This window comes from Pseudochaenichthys georgianus, chromosome 21 (genome assembly GCF_902827115.2).
Source record: "Pseudochaenichthys georgianus chromosome 21, fPseGeo1.2, whole genome shotgun sequence".
In the NCBI taxonomy this organism is placed as follows: domain Eukaryota; kingdom Metazoa; phylum Chordata; class Actinopteri; order Perciformes; family Channichthyidae; genus Pseudochaenichthys; species Pseudochaenichthys georgianus.
The window spans coordinates 4,161,098-4,172,925 of NC_047523.1; the positions used below are offsets into that span (position 1 = coordinate 4,161,098).

General features: G+C 41.2%; 1 protein-coding gene across 1 annotated transcript; it reads right to left on the minus strand.

Moving 5' to 3' along the window:
• Nucleotides 1-238: 238 nt before the first annotated feature.
• Nucleotides 239-3,108, minus strand: slc10a2 (solute carrier family 10 member 2). Its single transcript, XM_034110722.1, has 6 exons — nt 2,704-3,108; nt 2,108-2,226; nt 1,932-2,020; nt 1,646-1,821; nt 1,353-1,510; nt 239-500 (listed from the first exon to the last, which is right to left on the minus strand). Exons 1-6 carry the CDS (start codon nt 3,093-3,095, stop codon nt 307-309), a joined length of 1,128 nt encoding a protein of 375 aa, XP_033966613.1. The 5' UTR covers nt 3,096-3,108; the 3' UTR covers nt 239-306.
• Between the last annotated feature and the right edge of the window lie 8,720 nt (nt 3,109-11,828).

An 11,828-nucleotide genomic window follows, 5' to 3' on the forward strand; every position in this document is an offset into this window, starting at 1 on the left:
AGAATGTAAGTGGTTGCACATGTTAATATATGAATACATTAATGTAAAGGAAGGCATATCAATACAAGGCCTAATATGATACAGTGTGAGAGTCAGTTATTTGCCATACTAGGGAAGACGTTTGGGAACCCGTGTTCTTGTGAAGTATTTTCCAAAGTCGAACAGAACGGCACGTGTAGTGCACACCTCCGGCCTGCAGAGTTCACTGTGTGCTCACAGTGTGGACTTCAGATGTCTTCAGAGGGTCTGTGGCCCCGAGTGGTTTTACTGAAAGTCCAATGTCTGGGATTAGCAGGTTCTTTAAACTCACAGCTGGGTGGCGTTCTTTACGTCCCTATTCTTCTCTTCGCTCTTGCTAATGTCGTCAAACTCAAAGCCACCTTTTTCCACAGCATGTATGTTCTTTTTTGCTGATTCACCGTCACCAGCTTCCAGGACTGGAGAATCACTGTCGGCATCATCTGAGCCAGGTTTTCGATACCTCTTATACAACTGGTAGCCTGAAGAGGGAAAAAACATGGGTTCAGAAACACTGAGCGGTCATTTTGAGGCTTTTTTAAAGAGCTTTGAAATGTTTTGGGCTTCAGTGAATGATTTTATTTTCCAACATTTGTCCTGACAATGATAGATTATCCTTTTTTTGTTCTTCAAATGATCTCTTTAAACCAGGAACAATGCAATGAATGAAGGCAGAGGTCAACACACACAAGCTGATTTGTTGTTTGTGTTATACTGCAAACAAAGTGTGGTCAGACAAATGTCTAATGAATTACAGCTTTCTGGTTGTTTGTTTTTACTTCAGAAGCACAAACAATGACACCACCTGAAAACTATTGGAAAGTCGCCTGTTAACACTTTAACTTTGATAACATTCCTTGATCTCAGTCCAGCCAATCACCTTTCCTTGCCGTTGTTTTTAATGTGGTTGATGCAAGAGGAGCCATTTTGGATTAGTTACGGGTAAAGGAGCAAGACAACATTCAACATGCCATCATGCAGCCTGTGTGCCGGGAGAAGCGTTTTGAGCACAGTCAGAACATGGGACGTGACAAACCGTCACTCACAGTTTACCTTACAGCATCTCTGTTTGGATCAGCCATGAAAACGTTTGAACTCAGACGTGGTTGAAACCTGTACAAAGCCATTTGTTCTCGTAAAACCTGCCAGTAAAACCCATAAAGGCTTTGTTTAACATTGTTGCCTTATGGAGGAGCCAGACAACTTTGTTCACCTTCATTATTTTAGTGGTAGAAGACCAACCAAAACTCCATGACCATCCCGTTTTCTAGAAAATGCTAGTGTGGTTACCATCCTTTACTAAGTAAGTAAGTATCTGCCTGCTAAACTCTCACCTCCAACGGATATGACGGACACCAGCAACTGGAAGATGCTGTAGATGAGGGGGAATGAAAACATGACCTCCAGCTCAGCAGGGCTGAAGGACAGCTGGATGATGGTGCTGCACAGCTGGGAGTTCTGAAGACCCGTCTCCAACCCGATGGTTCGACACCTGAAGAGAGCAGGCAATGACCAACGACCTTGTAAATGAGTTTTTTCTATGGATAGATGATTAATACAACTGAATATGACTCTATCCCAATCCAGAAGCTTTGTGCAACAAATGCAAACATCGCCGTCCTCCTACCTGTGCCAGGGTTGCCCCGCAAAGCGAGCGAAGAAGAACCCCAAGCTGAAACCAATGAAGGGGTAGATAGTTCCAATAATCCATAAGGATGGATCAATGTCCCAGGAGGACTGGTAGAGAATTCCTCCAACCACAGCTATGATGAGAACAAGAGCAAAGCCTACACAGGACCCCACCTGCGCACAGCAGACACACATGACATTTCATTGGATGAAGACTTACATGGAAATGAAAAGTCACAACAAATATCCTAATCAAATAGCAGACAATATTTCACATTTCTTACCTTAAGGATTTGTTTTGCATAGTGGGGCCACTTCCGTTTAACAAGCATTCCCAGACCGGTTGGGACGAGAAGAGAAACTAGAGTGATACCTGAGGATACAACGATTTCACAACATCATTGTAATAAACCTGTACAGTGCACATGGGTTAGCAATCAACTAAGAGTTTCTTCCTTACCAATACTGCCGTATGGGATCTGGATGCTTCCCGTGGAGGTCCAGGTGGCGGTGTATATGGTCAGACAGAGAGGCATCATCCCCAAGGCCAGGATGGAGGAGCAAGCGGTCATACTGATACTGAAGAGGGGAGAATGCCGTCAGGGTCTATCAAGCTTCTTTAATAACGGATGGAGATTATAAGCATGGAATAAGTTGAGTCATGATGAACTCATATCTCACTATGGGATTTGCTCATTGGGACCATGATGGCTCAGTCATTCTTCCATACTGTTCACAGTATGGTGAGGACACATAAAAGGGCCCTGAGAATGATTTCTAAATGTACGGTAGCAATGTACACTGTACACTGAAACGTTGACTTAATTTAAATGTCAGCAAATTACACAGATTGATTTAGGTTGTTTGAAGGCAATCAGTTTAAATGAAATTATTAGGTTCAACGTAATATTATTGCTTTCAACTAACTAATACAATTATCAGTTGACATAACAAATGTAAATAAACTCAACATTTTAGTTTTTGCAGTGTGAAAAGATGTTCAATGAATCTGCTGATTATTGTCTCGATTTATCGTTTTGTGAATGAAATGAAAACCTCAGGTCCATGTCTCCATCCAGCCAGTAGCAGATGACGTTGGAGCCGGAGCCCCCGGGACAGCAGCCCATGATGATGATGACGATGGCCTGCACAGGCAGCACGTTGAAGGCCGTGGATAAGGCGAAGGCTGTGAAAGGCATGATGCCAAACTGGCAGAGGAAGCCGATGAAGATGCCCCAGGGTCTCTTGATGTGGCCCCACAGCTTGGAGGCGTCCACAGTGCAGCCCATGGAGAACATGACCATGGAGAGCATCACGGTGAGCACGATGCTCATCGCCAGGCTCAGCTTCTCATTGAAGCTTCCGAGAGGAACGAGGCAGTTTGCCCCTGAACACACCGCGGCCAGAGGCTCGCAGCCGGTGGGCGCTGCAGTTTGTAATACGGACATTGTGGACAATGCACGGCAGCACAAGAAGATAAGCAGTGGCTCCCAATCTGAAAATAGAAAACGAGCTTGTAACTCTTAGAATCCACAAGACTTCTTCAGTTTCTCCGTCTCCAATATCCAAGAAGATGGTGGCTTCAGTGACGAGAGCTCTCTGCTCTTTATACCCCGCTGCAGCCACATACTGTTGGGAGGGGAAATCAGCTGAAACTAAATAAAATATTAACCAATACTTGTGTTTTTATGGGGTCAGTGTTCAGTAGCCTATGCATATAAAAAGAGAATCATTCTGAAATGTGAAATGTCATTGCAACACAGTTCCAACTTTGACTGCCCTTTGCCCTCTGTAAACTTTATTGGGCAGCTATGCAGCATCATCACGCTGCGGTGCCAGTAAGGAAGATGCTGTTTCAGGGACACGACACACCCTGAGCCACAAGCTATTCCTCCCATAGGATCTATAAGACGGACCCAGCTTAGCCTCTGCAATGGGAAAATGGCTCAGATGTCAAATCTAGTTAAATCCAGTGGTTCAAGAATGACTCAGATATATTACTTTGGGAAAAGTACCAATACTAAATTGTATTGTACTAATGATCAAATAGCTTACATCTCTGAATCTTATGTTCACCCTAAATGTTGTAAAACAATAACACATAAAAAGATGGGCGTGAATCTGTTTTATAAGCACTTTACGTGCCCATGCCAACAATGGACACAATAAAATAGTTAAAGTGTGATACAAATCTTTTCATAATGTTCTGCAGCTGACACGTATTCACTGTGCTTTGCACAAAGTCAATGATTCAAATAAAACCACACAATATTAGCACGTTTACTGTACAGAAATGTTTTGCACTGTCAAGTTGTTCTTACCTTCTGAGGGTCTGACCGAAGAGTGTGAGCCTTTGCAGGACACAGGTAATGCTAAACTTTAAAGTTAAAGGACAACTTAAGAATGAGTTATATATTGTTTTTAGAAATGAAACTGTCTATGCCACTATGTATTTGGAAAATAAAATAGTTAGAGCATTAGGAATCTGTCACATTTTGCATACGCATTTCCAGTCTTACTGTGTTCAAAGAAGAAGACACAAAGAATGTGGTCTGAATGATTGACTGCAGGCCAACCAGGTGAAACTGTGCCAGACAACATTTGGTTCAATTAAGATGTTGCAAGCTGTAGTTAGTGGTACTGTTTAACTTGACACACCCTCATTTCAATGTAACACTTTTTACATTTGTTTTATAGAGAACCGCAGTGATGCGTCCTAAAACCCGGAAGTAAGTTAGCATTTTTAGCACTTCCGGTTCCTTCGTCAAAAAGAAATGCATTTTCTCCATAGGGTTTTGGAAAATAGCTCCAACTAAGGTCTGTGGTTGACACACATTTAAGAGATAAATCACGTTTTGTTCTACGACATTAAATACATCAGCAGTGACCCCACTGGTGATTTTTGAAGAGTTTACGTGTCTGAAAAACGATGGTTGTTACCGAGTGGCTGAATAGTAGTGATGGCAGTTTGACACTGAAGCTTCGAACGGAGCTTCAACCCTGGACTTCCTATTCCATAAAAGCAGTGCTTCGAAGCTTGCTTCAAATCATGTGACATATGACGTCAGAAGCAGCAACTGCTTCAAATCACGTGACATGTGACGTCCGAAGCAGCAACTGCTTCATTTCCAGAATGAATCACTTGACTGGTTCGCGGTCCATTCACGCGATTCAATGCACTGCCTCGTCTCGTTTCTGACAGGTGACAGGTTGAAACAGTTTCAAATTTGAGCGCTTCAACACTTTATGACCGCTCTAAACAATGCGCAATGTGTGGGTTGTTGTCGTAGTTTGCGTTGTTGCTGTTGAGTTGTTGTTGGTATTGCATTTGATATCATTATAGAGCAAGCCAGGAAGAAAGATTGGTCGTTCTGGCTCGGGAAACACTTAGAAACGTGGAGAAGTTGTGAACAAAAAGACAATTATCAGTAATATAAAAACAGTTCAATATTTAAAGGAATAGATAGCCCAGTGAGTACAGCCCGCGGCCCGAATGCGGCGATGTCCTCCGCGCAGCTGGTTCAAAGCCCGGAATGGGTGTATTTTATATATATATATTGCTCGCATAAAATCCCCGGGTTTTTTTGCTTTGTATGTCGGGGGCGGGAGATTCATGTGATTGGTTGTTGGTCGCATTGCTCGCAAAAAATCCCCAAGCTGTCAGACACGCCCAGCTCCAAGATTTTCAAGATTTTTGAAAAGCTGCTGTGTGGACGTACCGTGAGACATACAGTACATAGGCTAAAACAAAAACATTTAAAGATATAACCTTGCACTTTGTCTCGTGAACATTTTCACTATTTTGACATTTTTATAGATGAAAATTGAACTAAATAAATAAATAAATGGTAGATTAATCCATATTGAAAATAGGTGTCAGCTGCTACACTAATTATAATAGTTATATTTCTTAATTAATTAAGATAAGATATTACTGTATTGATCCCAATTTGGGAAATGTTTGTGTTGCAGCAGCATAACAAGAAAAACAAAATATAAGTTATTATATATAGCTACAAAAGTATGTGAGGGATGGAATATTAAATTGAATATAAATGTAAAATGTACATGTTACGTCCAAGAGAAGCTATGGAGCAGAGAGTTCTCTGCCAGCCAGAGGTGATTTGTTATTAGTTCAATATGTCAAACTGATTTCCCTGACTACAATCTTTAGTTACATGGTGAAACGTTATGCTGAGTACTAATTAGACTTATCATATAAGCCACACAGGTTTTAATAGGATGTATTCATTATCTTTACTTATGTTGCGGTCTTTTCAGCAGCGCCATCTCTAAAACGGCGATACAGTCACTACCCATCATTTACATTTCACCGTGACATGGACAAAAATGTAACGTCAGCTTACCTCATAGCACGAATCCAGACTCTCCTTTGGAAAACATTGGCCGGGAAACGATAAAACGAGCACATTTCATGCGAAGACCTGTGGCTGCAACCCGGAGCAAAGCAACGCTAGCTTTAGCTAAAGTTATCTAACGAAACGAACTGCCGAGTAAAATTGGAAAACACTGGTAATTAATTATTCTATAATTTGTAAAACTACGGTGTTAAAAATGACAATTTTAAAAATACTGATTCTAATGGTCAGATATAGATATAAAGATACTAAAGATAGGCAGGCAGGGTCGGCTCTAGAACAAATCGAATGGGGGGGCAATCATTTACAAAGGGGGGGCACACATTGCCGTCAACAACCAACACACAAACACCAACGCAACTTCAAAAAACATGCTGTAAAGTCTATTGTCTTTCACACACATTGCAGGGTGTAGTGCTGTGTAGCGCACCTATGACTTGTGCCAGTGGCGGTTCTAGACCAATTTGACTGGGGGGGCCACTGGGGGGCCAGTTATTTTCTGAGGGGGGCACAATAAATGCAGGACGAAAAAGAGAACTAGACAGTATGAAGTAATTGCGCATAAGAAAACAATGCAATACAGTTATTGGTATTTGTTTCAGTACACTTATTTATTTCAGATAGATCTTATAGTTATTATTGTTAGCTTCAGCTTAAGTTATAGTGCAATGTTTGCACTAACACCATATTTATATAAAAATAAAGGCAATGAACAGTTACATCTCTACTTTACATAAGGGTCTCTGCACAATCTCACATTACAGCAACACAATTCTGCGGTTTTTGGCAAACCGAGAACCAGAAAATATACATTAAAAAAAAAAATAAAAAAAAATTCATTGTTAGGGGGGCCACAGGGGGGTCAGAGGTCAGTGTTAGGGGGGCACTGGCCCACCCTAGAACCGCCCCTGACTTGTGCAAACATGAACGGTTGTGGCACGACCACCAAAACAGAAACATAAGGACATAGGCCACCATATAAAAAGGGTGCAAATGTATTTAGTATCCTATCCATGTGAACATGTTTTAGGTGGGTGTGGACCTAACTTCCTCTAGGAGGGTCTGGGGGCATGCTCCCCCGGGAAGATTATTTAAAAAATATTGAAGTTAAATGCATCAATCTGGTGCCCTTTGAGAGCAACATTAGGAGATCTATGGATAGTCTACATCTCTCAGCATCCATATGAAACAGAACTGTACACAGATTTACTTTTTCTTTATGGATATTTTACTAATCACTCCCCTTTTAAACTGTATTCTTGTGTTACTGTCCTATAGTATTTCATACCCGTTTTTTATTTATTCTCTTATTCTTTAATAACTATAATGATCATATAAAGGTATTCCTCGCAAATACTTGTTTACATAAATGGTGACCAAACCGTTTGAGACCCACTGAGATAAGTTAACTTACACTAAAGTGAACTATCTAAACACTGAGAGAGTCCTTACCTCACTGAGCTGACGTTATAAGATCCTCTCAGTCTGACAGGAGAGGACTCTCCTCCACCACTCACAAAATGCGCTCGTGCCACACACACAGAGAGCCGAGCTTGAATGAAACACATAGACCCAGAAGTAGGCTACTTGTACTGTACTGTATATCATATTATTTTCGATGGCTTTACTGTATAATCAGTGTAACAGATGAACAGATTGCCACTGGGCTTTCATCTAAACACACAGCCACGTAATGATAACAAAACAAAAGTCTAGGGTCATTGGTCAAGCAACACACCAATCAGAGAGCAGCAGTGAGCACACCTCAGGCTGTGTTTTATATTTGTATTCTTTATTTCTGACGTATTTCACACCAAAAAACCTTTAGTGGAAACGTTTTCACTTATATGATTAAAAAAAAAACGGCAAAGTGGCAAGGCTTGCCCACCCTGCGTTGGGGGGGGACAGTGATTCATTTGGGGGGGCATGGCCCGCGAATGACCCCCCATGACGCCGACCCTGTAGGCAGGTACTTGCTTTCAAGCAGAACCCAGCAGAACACAGGGGGAAACAAACTTAGCGGGAGTGTTTACGTGTTAGGCGTAATGACGTACAACGGCCTTGACAATTTCTGTAGTCCTATTCAGTAGTGATGGCAAAATGAAGCTTTGAATGAAGCATCGAACCACTTGGACAATTGTGTCGGAAATAGGTTCATTTCTCGAAGCTTCAGTTACAGCGACCTCTCCTGGCGAAGTGCAAGGCTGCAGTGGGTTTAACGTATCTTTGCCTTGAAAAATATTCGATACACACACACACTAAGACTGAATATCATGTTCTATTTGCAATTAAAGATTGATAATTGTGTGTATTGGGTTATTGAGAAGAGACTAGAGAGTGCTGGACATTTTTTTGGGAGGAGAGGGCCTTTTATCAGTTATTAAAGTTGAAAAGCAATGATTAAAATTAGGGCTGTCAGTCGATTAAAATATTTAATCGCGATTAATCGCATGATTGTCCATAGTTAATCGCGATTAATCGCAAATTAATCGCACATTTTTGATCTGTTCTAAATGTACCTTAGAGGAATATTTTTCAAATTTTTAATACTCTTATCAACATATGAGTAGACAAATATGCTTTATGCCAATGTTTATTATCATTTGAACAATGACAAATATTCTAATGAATATTAAACACAACAACCTCTGAACATTACAAATATTCGCCTCAATTCAACCTGGAACCTCTCATACAATAATACAATACAAATGGTGTGTGTGTTTGTGTGTGTGTGTGATGGATCGTTGGAGCTATGTGCAACTCAAGGCATATGCTCGAACGGGAGCTGCCTGGACGCTGCAATCATGTTGCGCACTATCCGCGCTGAGTGTGCTGACTTCTTCTACAATGTCCCGCTGTCTGGCTTCCTGCATAAAGTCAAGTGCTCTGCGCAGTTGTGGCGAAATGTCGCTCCTCTGTTTTCATTTAAACAGCTCCTTATATCCGTTAGCGCAGCTAGCTAGCACCAGATGCTAACAACAACAATTCACGTAAGGTCTCTCTCTCGCTCGCTCGGGCCACACATACACACACCCTCCTCCGGTCCTTCCGATGGCCAGTCGGTGCCTGCCGGTGAGCGTGGAAGTGTGGTCTGCTGCAAGCGGGCAGCAGGAGCGGGGCTGTCAGCATCAGCTTGTAGATGGTATTTTAAACTCGATGCGCTCTGAAACTACGGGGCGGCCGAGGAAAAAAAATACACATGTGTTAATCGCGTTAAAATAATTAGTGGCGTTAATTTTTTATTAACGCGTTAACTTGACAGCCCTAAAAAATATATTAAAACAACAAATAAACCCAAATTATAGCTCTCAGGCCATCCAGTGATAAGGCAATGAAGAAGAAGGAGTGGGCCTGTTCACACTGCCTTTTTTACATCAAACCCTATGGGAAATTGCCAAAAGGCGGGCACTTTTAAAAAGCTGAATGGGCGCTCTGTGATTCCTCTTTTTGGTTTGTTTTTTTGCTTTTGTGGGTGGGGGGGCAATAGTGGGGAAGGCAAAGGTTCCATCACAGCACATTTGAAACATTTAACCTCAAAACAATATACAACGTAAGTAAAAGTAGCCTGATAATAATAATACTAGCTGAATAATTATTCATAGTTAAAAACTACTATTTTTGCAATATATATGAGATCTAAGCAGTTTATTCACATTACATCTCAAATCTGAATATGGCATCAGATTGCCCATGTAGGAGAACTTACAAAAGCACATTTAATTCAAGTTTGTACCTTGTTTAGTGAAAAAGATATACTTAAAATAGATTTCAGGCTGGTGGTGTGCCATGTTGGATTTCTCAATTTCGAGGCATTTTGGGACATTTTTGAGCTTCATATACAGCTGAGCTGGATTCAGCACCCCTTAATACCCCTAGAAATGTTGTATGGCATAAATAAACACAAAATGCCTTCGGGGTTCTGATTTTGTGAAAATTGACCCTGTCTATAGTGTGTTCTATAGGTTTTAGTGCATGTCAATGGTCTGCAGAGGCTACACTCCCTGTGTTCCCTCCAGAGGGAGTTTCTCTCCCACTCACTCCCCCCCTGCCTGTAACATATAGACATCAAAACACTCACGCTTTTATTGGCTAGCGCTCCAACACATTGTACGTGATAGGCTAAGGGGCAGGACATATCTAAGCTGTTGACCAATCACAACAGAGCTGGCCAGCTGACCAATCAGAGCAGACTGGGCTCTGGTTTGAGACAGAGGGTGAAAAGAGGTGCTGCAGCACAGGCAGTATGAGAAAAATAAAGAGCTTTTTGAACATTAAAGCATGGAGACAGGTCCCAGTAGAGACACTACATACTGATATACACCTGAACATCAGCAGGAGAGTACTCTTTAAAGTAGAGACACTACATACTGATATACACCTGAACATCAGCAGAAGAGGACTCTTTAAAGTAGAGACACTACATACTGATATACACCTGAACACCAATAACTTTTCAATAAATTCTTTATTAACATTTTTGAGGTCCTTTTAGGTTGGCAGTAAACATACGGCTCTCCAAGGTTAGGACAAACGTTTTATTTTGATACAATGTGACCAACCGAGCACAGTGTGAAGAGAGCGAGGCCACAGAGCACACACTTTCTACATCATACAAAGATATATATGTATATAAATTATAGACAAACTCCCCATAAAACGCACGGTATTTCTCTATCTAATAAAAACAGAACATAAGACTTTAATCTAAGTAACAGCATGAGGTCAGTTTCTGTGTCAGAGTTTTGGTTTTTACAATATTGATTTATCGTAAGATAAAATGTACAACCACTTTTTAAATCAGAAAATGAGGCTCATTGAGACAGACCGGATAATAATAAAATGATTAGCTTAAACAAACGTAACATGCAATGTTAGCCTAAGCCACAATGCTCTACTACGGCTTACCTTTCATGTGGCTCGTCAGTGCAAACTCTCCCATCGAGAACAACTGCATTTCTTTTTGGCAACCTTTGCATGGTTTTAGGGTTTTAGCCTTGGCTTGTATTTTTCTTCGGATAGTCAACGCTCGTTAAAACAGCAACCTCCTGGCATACTGTCATCTCTATCACTCTCATCAGAATGCCCAGTTCAGAAAAAAAAAACACTTGCAGGTCGCGCCCATAGCGCGGGAAGGCCGCAGAGGAGCTGTTTTATGTAGAAGCGAAGCAATTCTTTTCTTTTAATCTAAAAAGCGAACTATTCAGTCAGACAGCAATTTATTGTAAAAGTAAAGCATTTACATTTTCAAGCACTTTATCTTAATTTCAAGCACCATTCCCAAAATTCAAGCACTTTCCCAACCTTGAAAACACCACGTCAAATTTCAAGCATTTTGAAGGATTTCAAGCACCCGTACGAACCCTGTTTGAAGTAGAGACACTACATACTGATATACACTTGAACATCAGCAGGTGAGGACTCTTTAAAGTGGAGACACTACATACTGATATACACCTGAACATCAGCAAGAGAGGACTCTTTAAAGTAGAGACACTACATACTGATATACACTTGAACATCAGCAGGTGAGGACTCTTTAAAGTGGAGACACTACATACTGATATACACCTGAACATCAGCAGGAGAGGACTCTTTAAAGTGGAGACACTACACACTGATATGAACCTGCACATAAGCAGGAGAGGACTCTTTAAAGTAGAGACACTACATACTGATATACACCTGAACATCAGCAGGAGAGGACTCTTTAAAGTGGAGACACTACATACTGATATACACCTGAACATCAGCAGGAGAGGACTCTTTAAAGTAGAGACACTACATACTGATATGAACCTG